Genomic DNA, 25,461 nt, shown 5'->3' on the forward strand with positions numbered 1-25,461 from the left:
GTGCCAATGTTGAGAAGGGCTTTTCACAGATACAAGTTTAGATGGTAAGGAAAGTGCGCATGACCAAAGACTCACTGAAGAAGAATTTTATGGTGTACTACAATAAGTTTGATTTTCAAAAATGTATTTGGACCTCATATACACTGTACATATACCATGCACTATCAGTGCAGAAAATTTCAATATTAAAAGCAAAACATTCCATAAACAGCGTAAAAACACTATTTCTGTTGTTTTTAATGGTGGGAAAATGAGTAACCACTGATAACCACTGTGTTTTTTAAGGCATTGAAATCACTTGAAAACTCTGGAAAACCACCACCAGAATTGACCTAAAATAGAAACTGAAAACAGGAAACCCTAGGGATACTCCTTTCTACAATTTATAAGACCCAAAAGTTTGAAGTGATGGGCTTCCATATTTGTTGAAAGGAGGATACCCATCCTCCAACTGGTAGCGTATGTTCTAGTATAATGAAACTAGGGCTGCTTCCCGATTGTGGTTGTGGAAAAGGTTGAAGAGGAGGACAAGGGAGGAAAATGAAAGGTTTGCTTTATTCTGGACCCCACCCTTGGTATTGCCTGAAGAGTGGATTAGAGTGTTTCTGTTGCTGTTGCAGGTTGTATTACAGTGTGTGTCTCAAAAGAACAATCCACAGCTAAAGCATCACAATGTCCTGTGTTTTCTGTACTCTTTTTATTTGAGTTTAAGTTCCTAAAGATCTATCTGTTGCCTTGTTATCCTTGAATATTTTGAAAGCAGAATCAGTCTTTGCATAAAAAAAGTCAGGGACCATCAAAGAGAAGGTTGAATAAAGTAAATTGGGCATCCTAAGAGAATCCAAAGTTCTTGAGCCAAGCTTGTCCACGAAGGGCTAGTGATGTTGAGACTGGCTACTGAATTGACTGTATCCAGGCCTGGCTGGATGATTTGCTTAGCTGCAGTTTTTCCTTCTGTAACCAACTCTAAAATGTGCCCTCTAAGATCTTCTGAGAGTTTAACGAATGACCGCTTGAGCAGGATCTGACAAAGCTTGAACGTATCTTCCAAGCTAGCAAGTGGCATTGACAGATTTTAATGCCATGCAGCATGCTGAGATTTTCGTTGTAAAATATTCCATCTTTTTTTACTCTCTATTGCTGAGTTAGACGGAAATTACCATGGGATCATTTTTAATGAGCATGAGACCTTCAGGAGATGGATGAGCTGATACAAAGATAGGATCTCCTGGTACTGAGTTTATATCTTCTTGCGACTGATCTAGAGACCACTGTAGAGGTGGTTGGTTTCTTCCAGATTACCATCACTGATTCAGTGAGTGCCTTATTGAATCATACACTGCCTGGACTAATGCAGTAAAACGCCACTAGACATCCAGAAACAGGCAGCATAACCCAGGGACGCAACTATTCAGTAACTGAATCAGTTGGCTCCTTAGCTCCGCAAGCACTCATTGAATGTCACTCAACTCAGAATTATACTTACATGCACAGTCGGACTATAATAGTGGACGTGGGGCCCAATTGAGCGTTTACTAACAAATCCCATTTTAGACAAGCACCACAACAGAGTTACCGACCTCCACGGATCTCTAAAACTACTGAACTTTTAACAGGACTAAGAAAACACTTGAAGTGAATTATCAGTACAAAGAAGCTGTTCTCTTATTTGAATTCATTTTTTAATAATTATTGTATGAGCCTAAAGTGACACAAAGTAGCATCAGGGCACATGCAGGCATTGGAGGAGGAAGGGTATGAGCATATGTTCCTCTTTTCCCGTCAATCTTTTCGTAAAAACAATAAAATGATTCCTTTTTGGAGACAAAAAGCTGGACCACATTGTGCACAGATTCATCCCGGGACTTGATTTAGAACACGTATAGAATTTGGCCATTCGGAGTAAGGTATCTCGGAGCCTTGCTCTGCTCCACATTTCTTTTGTCTTTTCGGCTAATCCGCGTCAGTTAAAACAAAATTGGATGTTATCTGCATGTTACCTTGAAGGAATTTGGACAACCTTTTTCTCAAAAAATTGTTTGACTTTGTACATAATGATTAGCCTTGAGAAAGCCCTGGCTTATTTTGCCATATAGGGCAAAACACGTGTCGGCTGTCCTTTTCCTTGAAAACTGTCTAAGTCAAAAGAGTGAAATGTATTCATAAAGCAATAAATACAAATAAAAGAACAATTTTTCACTCAAAACAACTTGGATTAGCGTGTTGTGTCTCAAAAAAGAGGAATCATTCTATTGTTTTTACCAAATGATCGACTCTTACTCACAAATACTAGGCTGGAAAGGTCCAGAGCCTCGAGCAAAAGTTCCTCTAGGATATAAGGAATCAATATCCAGTACCAGGATCTTTGGACAATTCATTTCCCCTAGAATCACATGCAGGATTTGTGCATTTTAATCTTGAGTGCTGGGAAACACCATGGGGGGGTGGATGGGTGGAGGGAAGCTTCTCATGTGTTTTAATCTGTGAAGATTTTAAGTAATCGTATGGTTAATAAATGTGTTTACTTACTCTCAATCATAGAAGGACCGGTTTCTGGCATTTAAGCCGTCTTCAGCCCGGCTTGCTTGAATCCAGTGGCAAAGTGAGCAAGGGATTCACGTCTGAGCATACCCTGCCAACTTATGGCAAACAAAGTGGTACAAAAGATATGTTGACTGGGTGTGAGTGTTTGATTGGTTCAGATGCTCCGTCCATCATCACCCCCTTTTGTACCGCTTTGTTCGCCATAAGTTGGCAGGGTATGCTCAAACGTGAGTCCCTTGCTCACTTTGCCACTAGTTTTAAGCAAGCCTGGCTGAAGACGGCTGGAATGCCAGAAACCGGTCCTAGGAAGCTTGTTTCCATTCCAGAGAAGGCATGGCTTGGCAGTTCGGGCTAGACTGTTCCCATGAGGCACAGGGTCAGACTGATTTGCATATGGCCATGTCTGAACTGGGGTGGCAGAGTGGGCTAAAGAACGGTGATGGACTAAACCCAGATCTGTTGACTGGGTGTGAGTGTTTGATTGGTTCAGATGCTCCGTCCATCACCACCCCCTTTTGTACCGCTTTGTTCGCCATAAGTTGGCAGGGTATGCTCAGACGTGCTCACTTCGCCACTGGATTCAAGCAAGCCTGGCTGAAGACGGCGGGAATGCCAGAAACCGGTCCTAGGAAGCTTGTTTCCTGTCCAGGGAAGACATGTCTTGGCAGTTCGGGCTGGACTGTTCCCATGAGGCACAGGGTCAGACTGATTTACATATGGCCATGTCTGAACTGGGGTGGCAGAGTGGGCTAAAGAACGGTGATGGATTAAACCCAGATCTGTTGACTGGGTGTGAGTGTTTGATTGGTTCAGATGCTCCGTCCATCACCACCCCCTTTTGTATCGCTCTGGAGTAGGATAGGCCACTTTTAATAGACTCATTATATAGTGATGAATTTTAACAGAATAATTTTACTAATGAAAGGAAAGGCATTAGGAAATTTGTGATAAGCAACTAATGGTGGAGCTCTTTCAATAACTCTTTCTCTAGCACAAACCACCACTAGTAGATATACAAAAATATGGACTGACTGTTAATATTTCGTAGCTTTATCATGCAAAGTGGAACATACACACATAACATCCTATACATGCAGGAACAACTATTGCATGGCAAGTAGAGGTAAGTAAGCTACTTAAATACTAAGAGTGCTACTTGCAAACATACAAATATAAAAATTAACAAATTACTTGTGTGAGGTCTTACCATTGTGAGAAAAATTCCAAATTCCGGGTTCAATTCCACATTGTCTCCATCAGTAAAGATAAATTGTTTTTTCCTTTCCTTTCTTGCAGTCAAAACAATAGAGATTTGCTGAGCTGCGACTGATAGGACAGGTAATTCAATCCTGTTAAATTCATCAAAGCATCCCCAGGAGCCAGATTGAGCAAGACCTGTATCAAGATAGTGTAATTAAAAAATAAATGTAAGTTGATACCATAATAAACATTTGTGATTAAAGAAGAGGACAACATATCTAGAGTTTGGGGAGCATTTGGTTTACATCGGAAGAGCCTCAGCTATCTCCCGTGATGTAAACCCTTAACCTGGCCCTAAAAAGAGCGGAGTGACTGTCACATGTCTCTCCCACCTGCTTCCACGTGAGTAAAACACACAATGACCTTCATGTTCATGAGAAAAAACAAATCTAAATCATTGTCTTTTTTTTACTTTTTGAGAACAAAGTTCCTAGGAGTTTGTTTTCAAATAACAAAAAAAACTTGGCTGATCTGGCACATCAAACATGGCATCCACTTAGGGAGTGTCTTTAATTGAACTGTTAGCAGAGCAGAGGTGATTTCACTTAAGGTTCTCTGTACCTACTTCCTGGAATTAGGAACTTGGAGACAGATTTACTAATAATTTTTATGGTCAGAAATACTCAGATTTGGAGTTTGCAACTGCAAAAATGTTTGCTTCTATCAACCCCTAAAATAAGATTGTGACCCCATAGCGAATCAGTATTTGGATGAAAAAAGTTACTAACCTGTAACTACAGTTCTATAGCAATGGTATCTTTCGGAGATTCACATGCTTGAATCATTACCCATTTGTTGAGTAGGGAGACCCACTGTAACTTCACAATTGCAGTACAAGAGACTGTCTGCCTAAAAGGTCTTTAAACGATCCCACTTTGTTAGCACATCCACTTCATTGGAAATTGCCCAAAAGTAACCACATAAGATGAGAGTGGCCCTACCATCACCCCTCCCAGATGCCATCTCACCTCATATTTCTAGCACAAGGGTGGACATATCTAAGCCTATCAACAATTAACCTAGGTGAGCCTGTATCAGGGGTGCGCTCTATGTGGAAATTATAAAAGATACCAACACTGGAGAGCTACAGATACTGGTAAAACGGTGTGATGGGAAAGGTACCTAGTGAGAAACAAGAGGCTTGTATCACAAGGCTCTCCAATGATGGGTGTGAAGAAAGGAACACTGGGTTTCCACGGACAAGTCTGTTGCACCTTGCTACTGATCTGTGGACTGGGTTGGAAGCAGTTGGCTTTTCCCAAACCGCAGGTATAGTCAGAAATAACTTTATTTCGCCAACACAATGATGTCATAAAAAGTATTCTACAAATATATCAATTTCCATTATTATTACATGTTTAAATTACATGTATTACGACAAGATTGTTAAAAGAATAAAATTACTTTAAAACATTATTACTATTATACAAATGATGGTAATTCATAAATATATACACGGTTATTGCACAATACAATGGCTTAATTTGCAAGATGAATGACAGATTGACAATTTAGTCTACTTCTCTTCAATGCAGATAGGAGGAATGATGCCAAAGAAAAACATGTAAAGGGATAAGACAATAACTGTAGGTAATATAGAGTCACACAACACTTTAAAATTAATTTTGCGGATCAGGAGGACAATAAATCTTTTTCTTTTTTCACCATACAATTTACAAAAGAACACAAAATGTAGATCATTCTGAGTGGATCGATTGTCAGAAGCGCAAGGTGGCAGTTCGGACATCACATAAGTATTAAGAGGGAGACCCAACATCAGGGGGATATAATTTAAACGGAATCCCACTAAAATGTATCTATGTTGTAAATTTGTAACAAACAATAAATAAGTTAAATTCACTCGACATTATACTCGGGAAATCATGATATGCTCTGACTATCGACAGCTAAAGGTTAGAATCCTGCCTCCTTGCCTATAAGTTGTTCAGTAGGTGAATTTTGAGCTCTTTCTTAGAAGTAGACCAACACGTAGTTGGATCTACAAAAAGACGATGTAGCAAAACTGTCTTAAGGGTGGATTCAACGTATTTTAACCAACTGAAATTATTCACACAATCTAACTTCAAAGCATCACTTTTGATGTCCCCGGTCAGTGAGAGAGTCTCCTTACGCCAAACCGAATGCCACATCATAATGGGTGCAACAGAGATTTTATCACTAATATAAAGTACTCTCAGCTCCTTATGACAGTTAAAATTAGAGAATGACTGAGGCAGGGAGGCCAGGTTTTTCGGAAAAGCATCTTCAATGCTTTGCAAGTTATAAGAATCTGAGATGCCCCAAACAGCTGACCCATAAGTGGCAGCAGATACAGTCTCTGCTTCGTAGACCTTCTTTACCACTTCAATAGGTTCTGAGCCGATTTTTTTAGCAAATTTAAAGAGAGCCCCAATATTTGTTTCCATCTGTAGGTCCCTGTTAGAAACCATACTTCGCCAATTATTGTGTTGGTCAAACATGACCCCTAAATAGTTAAAAGAGTCCACAACACCTAGTTTCCTCCCTTCAATGTGAATTTGGGGCTGTTTCCACTGTTTTGGGCCTGCAACAAGATCAAATGACTTACAGTAGTTAATTTTCAAGTCCAGATTATTCATAAAATTTGTATACTCTGTTACAAGTCGGTGCAGCACATTACTAGTACGTGCCAAAATCACTGCGTCATCCGTGTGAAGGAGTATCTGTACTTGTGTTGTATTAACATGGGGTCCCTCGAACAAGGATTAATTTCTTAAATTAATATAGACTCAATGGCAACTATATTTTGGGGACATGTCCAGCCGGACACAGGTATAATTTTTAACTTGATCAATAATATTAGACAGTTTTAACAAAACAATACATAAAGTGGGACACAAGCCTGTGTCCTAGTTAGCAATATACAAACAGGGAGGGAGGGAACCAACAGGGGGTTCAGGCACAGCTGACGGTTTGTTACACAAGGAAATGCACAATGACACAACAAAGCAACAGATCGCGGGTTACACCTTTACACTTTCAATGAACCATTGTTTTGACTTGTATAAGTTGCTTCTTAGGTGTTGACGGCGTTTCGATCCATCCATGAGGATATCTGGATTATCATCAGGACATGGGATACATGCCTATAATTGTATTAGCCTATTTATCCTGAGGAGGGATGTGAGAAGTTGGCCTGATGTGCAGTGCTCACTATTCTAGTGATCACTTTATATCAGTCCAAACAACCCTTATTGATGATTGGTTGTAAGTCAACCTTATAGACCAGCTATACTAGTAGCATGGATACGAGCAGTCTAAGGCTAAGACTCTTGAGGGCGTGTTAAGCCAGCTGTTTTACCATCACATTACCCCTTGAACACCCAGTGAAAGGACACCACACAAGTGTTATGAAAATAAACAGTGTATTTATTAGAATCACAACAACCCTGTACTCTTTATGAGGACAGGGTGCTAGGCACACAACAAAACTCTTACGAAAATACTTAAGTTAGCACAGTATATACAAATGCCCGAGGGGCACGAAAAACCATATACTTTAAAAGTGGAATGCGAAATTACTAGCAGGTAAGTACAGTACTAATAGGCTTTGGAATCGCTAGGACTTGACTAGGGAATCGTCAGATTACTTCTAGGAGACCTAGGGGACTCGGGTGCAGAGTGTGCACTCTCACGCGGGATGCGGGACAAAGTCTATGGAAGCTAGTAAAGTTAAAGTTAGTGTTCACGGGCGAACCCGACCTGGTAGGGAGAAAACGACAGTGGATCCTGACCCTTGGATAGTGAGGCTATGCTGGGGCACCGAAATGCCAAAGTTACCTAGCCCAGGGGCTGCAGCTGCATAGGTCTCAAAAGACGTCGGGAATCCTCGTTGCCGGACCAGGAGCCTGGAAGAAAGATGCTGGCAGGCGACCAGTGAAGATAGTTCGAGTTGATCCAAGCCTGGATCTGGAAGATGGATGACACCTGAAAGCAGAGGGGACCAAGTTCGTGACTACTAGCCAGTAGTCAGTGGGCACCAGGAGGGCACCGGATGGTAGTCACCTCGACTAGGTGAGTGGGCGACGCTGGCTCTGCAGATCTCACGGACCAGGAGGCGTTGTCGGCGACCAGGATGGAGAGGCGAGCTGTCCCACGATGGATGAAGCTGTCGGCGTCGAAGTTACCCAGGATTGGGCAACAAGCCTTGGCTAATTCAAGCCCACGCGGTGGACTCAAAATGGCGTCTTGAGTGGACCAGGAGGGTCCGGGGTGCTCCTCTTCGGGAAGGGAGCAAGGGCCAGTCTGGAGCAACCAGACCAGCAGCAGTGATGTCGTCGGGCGTCGTTCAGAAGGCCACAAGCCAGCGGGCTAGTAGCCAAACAACGCGGTGAGCAGCAAAAAGCAGAAGGGCCCCACGCAGATCGTGGAGATGCTGGGAGGCTGCACTTCGGTGCTGGAGCTGCTCAGGGTCGGGGCTTCTCGGACCCCAAAGCACTCACCAGGAAATTACTCGGCGGGCTTGCTGTGCAGAAGTCGTGCAGTCTTGCAGATGGCCGGTCCCTCGAGGTCTCGTCGCACCCACGATTCTCAGCTGGGCTGTAGAGGTGGGTAGAGGTCAGAGGTGCCAGGGAAGCCGGTTCTCGTCGAGCTGGGCAGTCAGATTCCGGAGGAAGAACTTGCAGCAGACCGCAGTGTTCTTAAGATGGTGCCTGCGGATGCAGGGTGACTACTCCTTAGTCACAAGGGAGAAATCTTAGGAAGAAGTCTTGAGTTCCTTTCGTGGAAAGTAGTTTCAGGATTCAAAGATGATCTAATCTGGAAGGGGGCCTGCTCCTACCTTTATCTGGGAAAAGGGGGCTGGCATGCGACTAAGTCCTGCCCTAGGGGTGGGACCAGGAGGGGGGTGGTTACACCCACTTCCTTGGCGGGCTTTTCCCCAGCACAGGGTCTGGAGTGTCCCTGGAACTGGTTCAAGCCAGCCGATGCACAGTGAGCACCGGGGTGCCACGTGCAGTCACCTTCCTCTGAAGCCCTGCCTACCTATAATACACAAAATCCTGTCTGGGACGGTGCTGGCACCGCCCCTGGCAGGAAACCCTTTGTCCTTATCTCCTGCTCTGGGAGGACTCCCAGCAGCAGGAGGGCAGACTTGTGTCTCGGTGGCAGCATCCATTTTGTGGATGCTAAGGCTCTGTCTGACTTTAACCGGGGTTACAGGTTACATACATGTCGTGTCCCTCTAGAAGGGTGGAATGCTAACCCCGTCGCCAGAATTGGCGAGGGGTTAGTATTCCAAATCGTATGACACCTTACTCGACATGTTTTGATAAAGCGATACCAGAGTTGGCATATAACCGCGAGGATTATAATGCACTTAAGAGTATATGGTATGCGATATCATGGAAACGGCTAAGGGATAGATCCCGAAAGCCGCAGACAGGCTCAGCTCATGCCAGAGCACCATCTCACACGATTCCAAGCACTCTGCCTTCAGGATTGTTAAGGCCTGCCATAGGAGTGACTGATAGGAGATCTGTGTGTCCATTTTAGGGTTAGATATAGGTATACTATATCTAAAGCAAGGGGTGATTACACCACCTTGCCCCAGCTGTCAAGCAGCCAGTTGTGTCAGTTTTGGATGGCCAGCCAGGGGTGGCATAATACATGCTGCAGCCCCTGGTAGGCCCTGGGTACACCTATGCCCTGGGTACCTAAGGTACACTGTACAGGGACTGATAAGGTGACTCAGTATCCAATTTAGATATGTACCTAAGGTACATGGAATCCATTTTACAGAGAGAGCAGTAGGCCTGGGGTCCTGAATAGCAGGGCCCCAGGTCAACTAAGTCAGAAAACCAGCAAAACACCAGGCAAAAAGTTGGGGGCAACCATAGTCAGGGATCTACCTTCCTACATAACCCCCCCCCCCAAACGAAAGGAGATAAGGCTATCCTTGCCAGGTAAGCCTATATTGCCTGAGTGGCCATATAAGGAAGTACCAGCACTGGCATGGTTACCCCCTATCTCATGGTCCACTAAGCAATCCCTCACCCTAAGGGTGTCTGAGGGTCTCCACCATAGGGAATCCCTACCTGTGGTGTGCTTTGGCAAAGTAAAAGGCTGGTGCTGAAATGGAGTACTGAAGTGAGGCTCCACTAATTTTGGGCTCAGCTTCCTCCAATCCTTTTCCACCATAGAGGCCTTTCTTTCAAAGACTGAGTTGTTTTGGGCTCTCAGGGTCAACCTCTGGCTACCTACAGCTGGAGGTTGGGTCCCTCTGTTTGGCTTACTGGAGGGACAGGTCAGGTCTGGGGCCCTCAGGTCCCAAGTTTGGCTGTGCCCACCAGTGTCCATCTGTGGGAGGTCCCTAACTAATTTTAAGGGGGATCCCTCCGGAGTCTGTTTTATTTTCACTTGGCTAGGATTACTAGCTTCAGTGCCCTTAATCTGCTGATTGGGGAATTCTTTTGGACAGGGGGCCCTTTGGGGTCCAACACTGGCCTCCCTGACCTCTACAGCCCTGGGCTGACTGAGGCAGGGGAGAGAGGGGCAGGTTACCTGCTCCAGACTGGGTCCCACCTTGGAAGGGTCCCCTGACATCAGGGGTTCTGCCAGGCTAGGCCTGACTACCTCTGTGGCAGTTTCTTCACAAGGGGTCAGATCAGTTCCCTGAGGAGGCTGACCCTTTCCTAAAGTCTGGTGGGAGGGAGATTTCTCTTCCTCCTCAATGCTCTCTGTCTGAGTGGAGTGATCCATAGTTTCAGGCTTCACAACACTATAATCTGTCTGAGTTTGAGCTGTGGCCATCACAACTCTCCCAACCTTTTCAGGAGGGGGCTCAGTTTGGGTGTGGGCTGTGACCAACACAGCCTTGACAACCTGTTCTGGGAAGGAAGTTGTCTGAGATTGGGCTGTGACTGGCACAGCCCTCCTGACCTGTTCAGGGAGGACATCTTGGACTGGGGCTGTGGCTATCACTGCCCCACTAACCTTACCATGGATGTTTACCATTTTAAAATGGGTTTCTTGCTCTACTTCAGCCCAGGCTGAGAGCTCTAAATCATTCCCCAGTAGGCAATCTACAGGCAAGTTTGGTGACACTGCCACTCTCTTGTGGCCAGTGACACCTCCCCAGCTGAGATTGACCACTGCCATGGGATGATCTCTCTGTACTCCATCAATATTGGTCACCTGGTATGTGGCACCAGGTAAAAGTTGCCTTGAGGGGACTAGACTCTCAGTCACCATAGTGATGCTAGCCCCTGTATCTCTATAGGCCTCTACTTTTATACCATTGATGAGGGGCTCCTGTCTGTACTTGCCCAAAGTGTTGGGACAAGTTGTGAAGTTGGCAAACCCCATGCCAGTCTCACAGACAAGAGTATCTAAGTTTGGGGACCTGGTTAGGCCAGAGTCCCCAGGAACTCCCAAAGTAAATGCACCCAAATTCTTGGGGGCACTCCCACCACCTGGGGGATTACTACTAGTAGTAACAGGAGGTTTGGGAATGTTACTTGGGGGTATGTTTTCCTTATTGTTATTCTTTGGGCAACTGCTGTCAGTTTTTAAATGACCCACCTGTTTACAGGGATAACAATAAGGTTTCTTCTGGTTGTTGGAAGGATTTTGGGACCCACCCCCCTCAGAGGATTTTTGGGGCCCTGATGTGGTTTGATCTGTAGATTTATTCCCACCCTTCTCTTGAGGCTTGGTTGATTCCTTTTTCTGGTCACCACCTTGGTTCTTGGGCCTAATCCTGGTTCTGACCCATTTGTCTGCCCTCTTACCCAATTCTTGTGGAGAGGTCAGATCAGAGTCTACCAGGTGCTGGTGTAATAACTGGTTCTGACAATTATTTAAGACTTGCTCTCTCATAATAAGATTATACAATCCTGTGAAGTCAGTAACCTTGCTACCCAGTAGCCAGCCTTCCAAAGCCTTAGTGGCACAATCAACAAAGTCAGACCAGTCCTGAGACTGAGTTTTCTGGGTGTCTCTGAACAGCAACCTGTACTGCTCAGTGGTTAAGCCAAACCCATCAACCAGTGCATTTTTCAGGACCTGGTAATCATTAGCATCCTCCACTCTTGTAGTGAGGAGCTTATCTCTACCTTTACCATCAAAGGAGAGCCACAGTATAGCTGCCCACTGACTCTGGGGAATGCACTGCACAGTGCAGGCCCTCTCCAAAGCAGCCATCCATTTCTGGATGTCATCCCCTTGCTTAAAGGGGGGCACTATCTTAGTCAGGTGTTTAGTATCTAAACCCTTCTCTCTATCTCTTGGGAGATTGCTGCCACCAGTGGGAGCTAGCCCACTCATCTGCTGCTCTCTAGCAAAAGCAAGCTTTTCTTTGGCCAGGGCAAGTTCTTCCCTTTCAATCCTCAGAGCAGCCTGTCTCATTCTAGCTTCATGCTCTATTCTCTGAGGGGAAGTCACTCTCCTCTGTGGAGAGTTTCTCCTCCTCTGGGAAGAGGCATTAGAGTGCAGAGATCTATTGGAGTCCCTAGAAAGAGATCTATCTCTCCTAACTCCAAGGTTTGGCCCACTTCGGGTTAGTACTGGGGGGCCCCCAGATCCTAGCCCAAGTAAGTCTAAGTTGGCCCTGGTTAGCCTTCTGACTACCTCAAGACCTTTGTCTACCTCATCCCCAGAGAGTTCCTCTTGATCCTCCTCCTCAACTGCAGTAGCAGTGTTGGGGAGGTCTGGATCCCCAGAGGTTCCCTCTAAGGCTGGCATATTCTCATGTAACTGAGAAATCTTTCTGGCATCATATGTCTCTAAGAGACCTATCAGAAAGGGAATGGTGGGGTTAGACCCTTGCTTCAGTTTCCTGGAGGTACAGACTTGTCTCATCTCCTGGAAACTGAGAGCTGCATATCTGGAAGTGACCTGTGGAGGGTCAACACTGACCAGGGGAGTCTCAGTAGATTCTCCCTGGGTAGACATGCTTTTCTAGTGAGGTGTCAGTGGTGCACTTACCTACACTATGTGTTTGCCTACTGATCCCTTGCTAGAGTTGTAGTTTAGGGTGTGCTAGGCCCTAGGAGCTACAACAGCTGGTTCAGTAGAACTCAGAGTATTCTAAGCTAAGTTATATGTACCTTTAGTACTTATGTGATCTTTCACAAGATATTCTTAGGGCATGTGTGGTAAAACAACAGCAAGCTCAAATCCCAACCGCTGCTCACCAATGTGAGAAGTTGGCCTGATGTGCAGTGCTCACTATTCTAGTGATCACTATATATCAGTCCAAACAACCCTTATTGATGATTGGTTGTAAGTCAACCTTATAGACCAGCTATCCTAGTAGCATGGATACGAGCAGTCTAAGGCTAAGACTCTAGAGGGCGTGTTAAGCCAGCTGTTTTACCATCACATTACCCCTTGAACACCCAGTGAAAGGACACCACACAAGTGTTATGAAAATAAACAGTGTATTTATTAGAATCACAACAACCCTGTACTCTTTATGAGGACAGGGTGCTAGGCACACAACAAAACTCTTACGAAAATACTTAAGTTAGCACAGTATATACAAATGCCCGAGGGGCACGAAAAACCATATACTTTAAAAGTGGAATGCGAAATTACTAGCAGGTAAGTACAGTACTAATAGGCTTTGGAATCGCTAGGACTTGACTAGGGAATCGTCAGATTACTTCTAGGAGACCTAGGGGACTCGGGTGCAGAGTGTGCACTCTCACGCGGGATGCGGGACAAAGTCTATGGAAGCTAGTAAAGTTAAAGTTAGTGTTCACGGGCGAACCCGACCTGGTAGGGAGAAAACGACAGTGGATCCTGACCCTTGGATAGTGAGGCTATGCTGGGGCACCGAAATGCCGAAGTTACCTAGCCCAGGGGCTGCAGCTGCATAGGTCTCAAAAGACGTCGGGAATCCTCGTTGCCGGACCAGGAGCCTGGAAGAAAGATGCTGGCAGGCGACCAGTGAAGATAGTTCGAGTTGATCCAAGCCTGGATCTGGAAGATGGATGACACCTGAAAGCAGAGGGGACCAAGTTCGTGACTACTAGCCAGTAGTCAGTGGGCACCAGGAGGGCACCGGATGGTAGTCACCTCGACTAGGTGAGTGGGCGACGCTGGCTCTGCAGATCTCACGGACCAGGAGGCGTTGTCGGTGACCAGGATGGAGAGGCGAGCTGTCCCACGATGGATGAAGCTGTCGGCGTTGAAGTTACCCAGGATTGGGCAACAAGCCTTGGCTAATTCAAGCCCACGCGGTGGACTCAAAATGGCGTCTTGAGTGGACCAGGAGGGTCCGGGGTGCTCCTCTTCGGGAAGGGAGCAAGGGCCAGTCTGGAGCAACCAGACCAGCAGCAGTGATGTCGTCGGGCGTCGTTCAGAAGGCCACAAGCCATCGGGCTAGTAGCCAAACAACGCGGTGAGCAGCAAAAAGCAGAAGGGCCCCACGCAGATCGTGGAGATGCTGGGAGGCTGCACTTCGGTGCTGGAGCTGCTCAGGGTCGGGGCTTCTCGGACCCCAAAGCACTCACCAGGAAATTACTCGGCGGGCTTGCTGTGCAGAAGTCGTGCAGTCTTGCAGATGGCCGGTCCCTCGAGGTCTCGTCGCACCCACGATTCTCAGCTGGGCTGTAGAGGTGGGTAGAGGTCAGAGGTGCCAGGGAAGCCGGTTCTCGTCGAGCTGGGCAGTCAGATTCCGGAGGAAGGACTTGCAGCAGACCGCAGTGTTCTTAAGATGGTGCCTGCGGATGCAGGGTGACTACTCCTTAGTCACAAGGGAGAAATCTTAGGAAGAAGTCTTGAGTTCCTTTCGTGGAACGTAGTTTCAGGATTCAAAGATGATCTAATCTGGAAGGGGGCCTGCTCCTACCTTTATCTGGGAAAAGGGGGCTGGCACGCGACTAAGTCCTGCCCTAGGGGTGGGACCAGGAGGGGGGTGGTTACACCCACTTCCTTGGCGGGCTTTTCCCCAGCACAGGGTCTGGAGTGTCCCTGGAACTGGTTCAAGCCAGCCTATGCACAGTGAGCACCGGGGTGCCACGTGCAGTCACCTTCCTCTGAAGCCCTGCCTACCTATAATACACAAAATCCTGTCTGGGACGGTGCTGGCACCGCCCCTGGCAGGAAACCCTTTGTCCTTATCTCCTGCTCTGGGAGGACTCCCAGCAGCAGGAGGGCAGACTTGTGTCTCGGTGGCAGCATCCATTTTGTGGATGCTAAGGCTCTGTCTGACTTTAACCGGGGTTACAGGTTACATACATGTCGTGTCCCTCTAGAAGGGTGGAATGCTAACCCCGTCGCCAGAATTGGCGAGGGGTTAGTATTCCAATTTGTATGACACCTTACTCGACATGTTTTGATAAAGCGATACCAGAGTTGGCATATAACCGCGAGGATTATAATGCACTTAAGAGTATATGGTATGCGATATCATGGAAACGGCTAAGGGATAGATCCCGAAAGCCGCAGACAGGCTCAGCTCATGCCAGAGCACCATCTCACACGATTCCAAGCACTCTGCCTTCAGGATTGTTAAGGCCTGCCATAGGAGTGACTGATAGGAGATCTGTGTGTCCATTTTAGGGTTAGATATAGGTATACTATATCTAAAGCAAGGGGTGATTACACCACCTTGCCCCAGCTGTCAAGCAGCCAGTTGTGTCAGTTTTGGATGGCCAGCCAGGGGTGGCATAATACATGCTGCAGCCCCTGGTAGGCCCTGGGTACACCTATGCCCTGGGTACCTAAGGTACACTGTACAGGGACTGATAAGGTGACTCAGTATCCAATTTAGATATGTACCTAAGGTACATGTAATCCATTTTACAGAGAGAGCAGTAGGCCTGGGGTCCTGAATAGCAGGGCCCCAGGTCAACTAAGTCAGAAAACCAGCAAAACACCAGGCAAAAAGTTGGGGGCAACCATAGTCAGGGATCTACCTTCCTACAAGGGAGAACATACAACTAGGGAAGTCACATAAAAAGTTAAAGGGTAAAGGCAACGCTTATTTGAGCGGACTCAGAGAACATACAGTTGGGGAGGTTGCATAAAAGGTTAAGAGGTAAAGGAAACGCTTATTTGAACAGACTCAGAGAGCTACATGCTTAGGTGCATTTACATCAGCGTGTTGTACTATGGAGTGTTTGACAATTAGCAGTGAGTAGGAGGGGGGCAATTAGATACTGGTGCAAGAATAGAGAGAACATGCATCGAGAATAATCCTGAGGCAACATGACCAGGTTGCATGGCATAGGTCAGGCGGTTAGGGTACGTTTGAGGGGGTGAAGTGTTCATGCAGCAACGGTCGCAAGGATTAAAGGAGTACGGCTACTGGTGCAATAGAGTAGGCCGTGATGTATTTTGAGAAGGATTAAGCGAAAGTTGGCCCATTGTAGAAAATCATTATCGGTGGCAAAAGGGTTACGTGCAAGTTTGCGGTGGGCCTGAAGATATCAGTCATAGTCGGTGGTGAGAAAACGAAGAATGTTAAGTAGGGCCAATGATACATTACGATAAAAACATTCAGATAGCACAAGATTATGTTCACGCTATGATTCAATAAAAACAGCTAAATAGACTATGAATTGCACCCATAGTGGATTAAAATTACAATGCAAACATTACATCCTTAATTGGTTCATACAACAATGCGACGATTGCGGCGCAGTGAGAGGGTGCCAGGGGAGACCAACATGAGAAATATTCTTGGTCGTAAAGGTCAATTGGTGACATAAGGTGTAAATTCTTTCTAATTAACGGCGCAGTGTCAAGATGATACCAATAAGAGAAAGATTGGTCCAGGTCACCGATGAAAATTGGTGACATAAGGTGTAAGTTACTTTTTAAACAACGGTGCAGTGTCAGATTCTGTGGAGGCAGAGGAAAAAAGGTCTTACCCAAAGATTAAGGGGTTATAGGTACGCTCATGGGCAGAAATTAAGGGGTGTCCAGCCTGGGGAAGGTGTTCAAGGTAGATAAGAAAGGGGTGTTAGGTGAAAGAATACCAGCAAATTGCCTAGTATGTCAGTTAAGCATTGGGGTGCTCACCAGAGTAGTATACAGGGCCGATTTCCAGGGCGCAATGTCGATGGTTTAATCGACGGTGTTTGAGCTGTAGGCTTGGATAGTGCAGGAGTGGAGGGAGCCTAGAAGGGGGTAAGAGGTCAAGACAATTGGTTGTTGATTAGACCGTCACAAAGCGGGAGGCTCCGATGCTGGAGCGGAGTAACCCCTTACCGGTGGGATGAGCCGGCGAGAAGCGCTCGATCGTGGGGTCTGTGTCGCCGGCTCATCACACCTGCCCTGTCCAAGCCTACAGCTCGAACACCGTCATGTTGGTCTCCACTGGCACCCTCTCACTGCGCCGCAATCGTCGCATTGTTGTATGAACCAATTAAGGATGTAATGTTTGCATTGTGATTTTAACCCACTATGGGTGCAGTTCATAGTCTATTTAGCTGTTTTTATTGAATCATAGCGTGAACATAATCTTGTGCTATCTGAATGTTTTTATCGTAATGTATCATTGGCCTCACTTAAATTTCTTCGGGCTTCTCACCACCAACTATGACTGATATCTTCAGGCCCACCGCAAACTTGCACGTATCCCTTTTGCCACCGATAATGGTTTTCTACAATGGGCCAACTTTCGCTTAATCCTTCACAAAATACATCACAGCCTACTCTATTGCACCAGTAGCCGTACTCCTTTAATCCTTGCGACCGTTGCTGCATGAACACTTCACCCCCTCAAACGTACCCTAATCGCCTGACCTATGCCATGCAACCTGGTCATGTTGCCTCGTGATTATTCACGATGCATGATCTCTCTATTCTTGCACCAGTATCTAATTTCCCACCTTCTACTCACTGCTAATTGTAAAACACTTCGTAGCTCAACACGCTGATGTAAATGCACCTTAATATGTAGCCCTCTGAGTCCGTTCAAATAAGCGTTTCCTTTACCTCTTAACCTTTTATTTAACCTCCCCAACTGTATGTTCTCGGAGTCCGCTCAAATAAGCGGTTCCTTTACCCTTTAACTTTTTATGTGACTTCCCTAATTGTATGTTCTCCCTCCTCAGGATAAATAGGCTAATACAATTATAGGCATGTATCCCATGTCCTGATGATGATCCAGATATCCTCTTGGATTGATCGAAATGCCGTCGACGCCTAAAAAGCACCTTATACATGTCAAAACAATGGTTCATTGAAAGTGTAAAGGTGTAACCCGCGATTTGTTGCTTTGTTGTGTCATTGTGCATTTCCTTGTGTAACAAACCGTCAGCTGTGCCTGAACTCCCTGTTGGTTCCCTCCCTCCCTGTTTGTATATTGCTAACTAGGACACAGGCTTGTGTCCCACTTTATGTATTGTTGTGTTAAAACTGTCTAATAATATTGATCAAGTAAAAATTAGACCTCTGTCCGGCTGGACATGTCCCCAAAATATAGTTGCTATTGAGCCTATATTCATTTAAGAAATTAATCCATGTTCTAGGGACCACTGTTGTTTAAAATATTGATTCCCAAGGTCCCTGGTCAACTTCTCTGGGCCCCCTTGTTGTTTTGAAACAGTACTAATGTGGGGGACATCTGGGGTGAATCCCAACAAAGCAGATTCCACACCATTTGTGTAAAGTGCAAATGAAAAGGGCGCAAGGACGCACCCCTGTCGCACACTCTAGTGATTTTAAAGTGTCTAGTGCATTCTCCTCCCTTTCCAAAGCGAACACAGGCAGAAGTTCTAGTGTACAGGTCACGGATTATATTAATATTCTGTATGTCAATCCCCATTGCCTCCATTATCTGCCACAGCCTAGACGCAGTCAAAGGCTGCCGACAGATCCATGAAGGCCAGGTATAGGTGTCCATTCTGAGCAGCTGTATATTTGGCTATTATTAAATTCAGATTCAAGCACTGATCCTCTGATCCACTGTACTTTTCCTTTTCTAAAACCCTATTGACATGGAATTATGATGTTCTGTTTCAGAGTCCATTCCTCAAGTCTTTTCAAAAGTAGCCGGCCCATTAATGTCGCGGTAGAATCTATCAGAGATATGGGCCTATAATTTTTCGGAATTGATCCGTCTCCCTTTTTATAAATAGGCACAATTACAATTGTCTTCCATGAGGGAGGAGCACTTATTTGAGTAATTTATTTAAAACATTTGTTAAAAGCGGGGCCCAGAGATCTTGGTTATCTAAGAAAAGATCGATTAGGACACCGTCAGGACCCGGTGCCTTCGCTCTTTTACACGGGTTAAGGGCGTATTTTATTCTTCCAGCATAAACTGGACATTACTTCTTGTGTCAACTATACTTTGGGAGGGGAGTTGTGGAGTTACCTTCTCGGTGGTTCAAATAGGCCCTCAAAGTGTGTAACCCATACCTCCTGAGTCACATGAGTGTCTCTTGTCATCCTTTGCTCATCCCTTAAAAATGGTGTGTTGATTAACAACCAAAAGGTCTGTGACCTATTTAATAAAGCAGACTTTTGCAGGCTTTCCCACCAGTCTTCTTTTAGGGTTTTTAGCCTTAATAACCTTGCTATTTTGTAAAGCTGGCATAAATACTTGACCTAAATTTGGTCTCGAGGTTTGGACTTTAGGGCCACATGAAGATTCTTAAGTGATTTTTCACATTCCTCATAAAACCACCTAGGCTTCTTGTAGTGCCCGTAAAGTACAAAACGTATTGTTATTTTATATTTCCAATAAGAGCAAATGCTGTGATTATGCCATCATCGGATATTGGATCTAGACATGTCATTATCTCTGAAGCTCATTTGGAGACTATGTTACACAGAAACTTCACAACATCAACTGTCTCTCACTTCAGGACAATCCCATTCTCCCCTGCAATCACCGGTGTGATATAAGATTTAACAGGACATCCCCTTGTTGGTAGCGAGTGTATAAGAAATGTGATTGCAGCATGATCGCTAAAAGTGTAAATGTTAATCTTCAATGGGAAAAGAGCTTCCTTATAGAGTCAGAGACCAAGACTTAGTAAAGCGTCGAGGAGTGGGAGCGACTAGAAAAAGCAAAGCTAAACTGACAAGTTAAGATTTAAAAGTATATACAAATACAAGATTATATATAATTAGTAGTCTATTTAAGCCAGTATCATAGTTATTATGACTAAAATGGGGAACAAAATCCCCATCATCGTCTACTAACCCACCCACTGAAGTATTAATCATATTGCAAGGAAGAGCATTGAAATCCACACGCCAGATTCTATCTCAGGGTTTGTTACATGCTTTCTCCAGGTCAGTGATATCCCTTCCCAGAATGCCCCAAACCGCTGCACGATTACCACCAAAATTGTTATTGTAAAAATGTATAAGTAGCCAGGATTTATCACTATAAAATTCTAAAAGGATTATGTGATAGTATGGATATGTATTTAAAAAGGATTTCCCTTTCAAGGGGAAAGTATTGGAAATGAAGGTCAGTAGACCACCTTCTGCACGACCAGCTGGGGAGGGTATGGCAGGCGTATGAAATGAACGATTCCCGTTCAAGTGGATCGAGTCAACATCCATGTCTCCTGGAGGCACAATATGTCATTAGCCATTAACAAGGACAGCCACTCTGAGTTGGTCTTTTTTTGATTATACCCAGCGATGTTCCAAGAGATTACTGCAAAAGAATCTGGGATACTCTCTAAAAGTATTGAGCTCTGAGGCCAGGTTAAGCTACCAGTCTGCGGATGTAGATTTAGTTGAAAGTTTACAGGAGGAAGAGAAACTGCAGGAGACACATTAGTTAATACTGTGTCATCAACATTATTAACTATTAAACTCTGCTCATCAAGTCAATCACAATCGGCCATGCCTTCCAATAAAGTAAATCTATTGCTAAGAGGTAGAGCTAAAGGTTGTGGGAATCATTGGTTAAGAGAAAGTGAGGGCAATTGGCCATTATTTACTTTGTGGAATGGAATTTGAAATGAGGAGAACGGTTTGTAAATAAAAAGCCAAGCAGGAGGGCATACATTTCAGAATAAAGAGTCAGGTACTTGATAACATGCTTAGTAGGTCGCCTACCATGTAATGGTTGTCAAAGTTAATGTTGATGTAGTCCCCATTAAGGGTTTTGGGGTCCCTTCCTACCCAGTTAACCCTCCTGGCCATAATAATATGTTTGTATAAATTAAAATTAGCCCTTGTATGGTTAAAGAGGCTGCTCGGTTGTTTCCTGTTGGTTAGCTTTCAGTACTGGGGCATTTACTAGCACTATAACATAAGGACAGGCTGCTGGTGGGAGATCTAGCCTTACTCCAGATTTCACAGCCTCAGCTGGATAGTGAATAACCTCCCTCCCAGGATGAAAAGCTAAATTGCCACCTTCTAAAGAAGCAGGAACTATAGGCGGTCGAACACAAGCAAATCAGTTACCAGAGGAACCGTGCCCTGTAAAACTGAGGGTTAACATGAGGAACCGGGCCCTGTAAAACTGAGGGTTACCATGAGGGGAGGCGAGATTTCGCAGTAGTATTAGCTGGTGAGCTGAGAAAATTGACTGGGTCTGGGACACCTAAATCTGTTTGGTTCATAATCTGATGCTGATTAATTACAGTGGGTCTCGCCCTGAAAATCCATGACCTTATCTTCATCATCAAATCAGGTTCCCCTACACATCCATGCCCTGCCTCTGTATCAAAACTCGTCCCAGATATACTAGCCCCCAATCTCACAGATATCTGTAATGCCATGTTCAACACTGGTATCTACCCAGCAACATCGAAATAGGCAACCATCAAACCTCTTCTCTAAAAACAGCTCCTAGACCCACTAGACACCAAAAACTATAGACCAATCACGAGCCTTCCCTTCCCAGCAAAATGTTTTGAAAAAATAATGAATACACAACTGGCCCATTTTATTGAAGAAAACAATCTTCTGGATGAATCACAGTTTGGCTTCAGAAAGGGCCATGGCACAGAAACCGCCCTCATGAAAGCTACAGACGAGATTAGAGACACTTGAAACCAAGTTGGAACAGCAGTCCTTATACTGCTGGACTTGTCAGCAGCTTTTGACACGGTTGATCATGCCACTCTGATCGACCGTGTCTCAAATATGGGCATTAAACTGAAAGCCAAAGATTTGCTAGCGTCCTTCCTGACCAACCGCTTCCAGCTAGTGAGCCTCGGTGAATATAACTCCCCATCTTTTATGATCCCATGTGGGGTGCCACAGGGATCATCCTTGAGTTTGACACTATTTAATATCTATGTGTCGGACCTGGCCAAGATCATAAAAACCTATGGGATGGGGTTGACATCCTACGCCGATGACACAGATCTGGTGCTAGCAATGAACAGCGATGGAAGAGCGATTGCAGACGGGTTTCAATCAGGCATGCTTGCCATCAGCTCCTGGAAGGCCAAAAACTGCCTAAAATTAAACTTCGAAAAAATGGAGGTTATGATTTTTGGCAATCTACATCCAACATGGTTCCCTACTTGGTGGCCCACCGCCCTCCTCCACCCCCAGTACAGAAAGTAAGAAACCTGGGTGTCATGTTTGATGATAAATTAACTTTCTCAGCCCATGCCAATGCTATCACCTCTTCCTCATTCTATACGCTAAGAATGATTAAGAAACTGCTACCTTTCCTTCCTTCCAGTGCAGGAAAAACCATGATAAGCACCATTGTTATGTGAAAAGTTGACTATTGCAACGGCCTGCTCCTGAATGCCCAGAAAAAGGTCATTAACAAATTACAAATGATACAAAATGCAGCTGCTAGGATAATTACAGGTACCCCAAACACAAATCCATCTCCTTGGTGGTGCGAAACTTGCACTGGCTTCCAATCACAAATCGCATCAAATTCAAGGCTTCATGCATAGCCTTAAAGGCCATTCACAACACAGGTCCAGATTTTCTTTAAAAAAGCCTTTTGCGCCCACGTACCTAGCAGAAACCTACGATCCTCAACCGCCAATCTCCTCATGATCCCTTGTACAAACAAGGTCTCCTGGGGAGACAAAAGATTCACCGTCGCCACGGCCAGACTGTGGAACACCCTCCCTTATCAAATTAAATCATGCCCATCGCTGCTGGCTTTCAGGAAGCTAATCAAGACCTGGCTCTTCACCCAATGAGAAGTACTCTGCTTCACTCCCACCTCTCCCGTCCTCAGCGCCGAGACATCTACGGGTATTTGCGCGCTCTACAAATTGCTTAAATAAATAAATCAGGAGATTTTTTACCAAAGTGGACAACCCTACTACCTGCTGGGGAACATGAGGTCCCGTCTTGTCAGTTGACTGGAGAGCCGCCCCATCTGGCTGAGGGAACATCCTAACTAGGGGTGGGTGGAATTTGCGTAATGGCGATCCGCAAATCTCAGCGAAACAATAAAAAATCTCCGCAAACATGCAGAAATTCTTGTTCGCAATGTTTTTTTCCTGTTCGCAATTGCTGTTTGCGTGCTCGGGGGAATAGCTCACGAACACGCATTTTGAGAACACTCACAAGCATTTCGCAAAGTCGCGGAACGCAGAATTTTGGGCAATTTCGCGTTCTCCGCGTAACACGAAATTACCCAAATTCCGCGAGTGGAACAAAATTTACCTCCGAGGCCTAATCCTAACTTCCTCATTTAGTTGGATTATATTTGGAGAAGTTTGATTTAATGAGCACAGGGCCTCCATATAATTGAACCATTCTTCAATTTGGGATAATTTATACAAAAATGGGACTCAGAAGCCAAATTGGTTTGCGTAATGGTGTCCTTAGACCTAGTTGGTGCAGGAAGCCCTAGGTCCAAATCACCTCTCCCAACGGTTTTCTTTAGGAGTGTCCCTTTCAATGTTTTTTGCTTTGGCGCTCCTCCTACCATTTTTTTCTTAACTGGAGGCTTCTAATTGCTGTTCTCTAGGAGAGAGGATGCTACCTGTCCCGGCATCTCTATGGGGCCTCCGGGTGAGAGATAAGTAGGCGAGGGTGGGCTCGACACTGACACTGACTGTATCTGATGCAGGTGTAGTTTGCACAAAAATCAGGTGATCAACCTCCAGTAATCGGCCTCCAAGGGAGAAACATTTTTGAGCAATAAGTGTGTCCAGGGAGAGCCTTCTCTCCATTATATCAATTTCATGAGTAAGTACAGTCTCAGCCCTTGTTAGAAAGGTATCAAGGTTCTCAACAACCCCACCTCCCGGCCTTTCCATGTGTCCTTTTCTTTTGTTCATTTTAATAATTGTCGAAAGTTTCCCAGATATTCTCAAACAAATAAACTATGACTAGAAAATATAATCTACCGGAGATAAAGGGAGACCACAGTACCTTTTAGATGCTCTATGCCGCAAAAGAAACCAATTCTCATAAGGTTGGCCCAACCCAGCCTCCTCCGAGCTTCGACGGGCGTGGACGGGCCCGGCCTTGGCCTGGGATTCACCCGGGCACGTCCCGAGCTGCGGGAGCTCTCAGTAGAATTTCAAGCGCCTTCAGCCGCTGGATGCTGGCTTAAGTGGAGGCGGCAACGGGCCTCAAAGGAGCCTGGGACTTGTGGTCCTTGTCCTGCTCCCCTCTCAAGGTGGCAATCAGTGGCGGCTCTGCTACGGGCGTCCCGCAGGTATAGTTCTGACTAAGCTTTATTAAACAGTATCAAGGGTTCTGTGGCATGGTAAGCTGTATGTAAAACCTCAGTAAGGATGTTGGCCTTCCTTTCCTTGGAGGGCAGCTGCAGGTCCAACAGCCCTACTGTCATTTTGAATACATCCCCCTCTCATGAGAGGTATCTAGACCACTGGCATCCCTTAGTCCTGAAAAAGCAGGATCAAAAGCAGTGTACTTTCCATTACCATCATCATTTGGACTGGGGTCTTCATGAGAATCCGAGCTACCGAAAATGTACCTGCCCTTTTCTATGAGACACTGAGCCTGGATCACTGAAATAATATCGACTACCAAAATATCGACTACCCAAAATATCGACGAGAAAATATCTACAACCAAAATATCGAGTTTGTATGTACAAACAGGTAAGTACAAAAATATCGAGTACAAAATATCGTTAACAAAAATATAGTTGTAAAAAATATCGACTTTACTAAAAACAATGTTTAATTACATTAATATAAAAAATTAATTACTAAAATATAATTAACAATACTTAAAATAACTTTTAATAATTAAATAATTAATGAAAGTTAAAAAATAATATTTTTTAATCATATTTCTTAAAACATATATATATAGTAATAAAATTTTATTAAATAATAGCCAATATTATTAACGTACAAATACAAAAAAGTAAAAATTACTATTCCCACTGCAAAGAGTGCAACAGTGGATATATGACGTTACAACGCAACTTTTACAACGCACTACCATTACAACGTAAGTATTGGTAAGTATATAATATTTTTTTTTAATTTAAAATATTTAAAATTATTTAAATATAATTTAATTTAATTTAATTTCATAAAATTAAATTAATGTAAATTTAATTTTACTTTATTTTTACACTGTACCCCTGTACCCGTGTACCCCAAAACTGACCCTGAACCCTAAAAAAACCCTTTACCCAAAAACCCAAAACTGACCCTGAACCCTAAAAATACCCCTTTACCCAAAAACTAAAAACTGACCCTGAACCCTAAAAATACCCCTTTACCCAAAAACTAAAAACTGACCCTGAACCCTAAAAATACCCCTTTACCCAAAAAC

General features: G+C 44.7%; 1 protein-coding gene across 7 annotated transcripts in view; it reads right to left on the reverse strand.

Moving 5' to 3' along the window:
- Positions 1-25,461, reverse strand: part of DNAH8 (dynein axonemal heavy chain 8) — a 10,041,960-nt gene that overhangs the window by 4,506,054 nt on the left and 5,510,445 nt on the right. For all 7 annotated transcript variants that reach the window (XM_078647354.1, XM_078647353.1, XM_078647356.1 and 4 more), the window contains one exon: positions 3,752-3,939. In XM_078647354.1, the coding sequence (XP_078503480.1) occupies positions 3,752-3,939 (188 nt within the window). The remainder of the gene's footprint in view (positions 1-3,751; positions 3,940-25,461) is intronic.

Source organism: Lissotriton helveticus, chromosome 6 (genome assembly GCF_964261635.1).
Source record: "Lissotriton helveticus chromosome 6, aLisHel1.1, whole genome shotgun sequence".
Taxonomy (NCBI): Eukaryota; Metazoa; Chordata; class Amphibia; order Caudata; family Salamandridae; genus Lissotriton; species Lissotriton helveticus.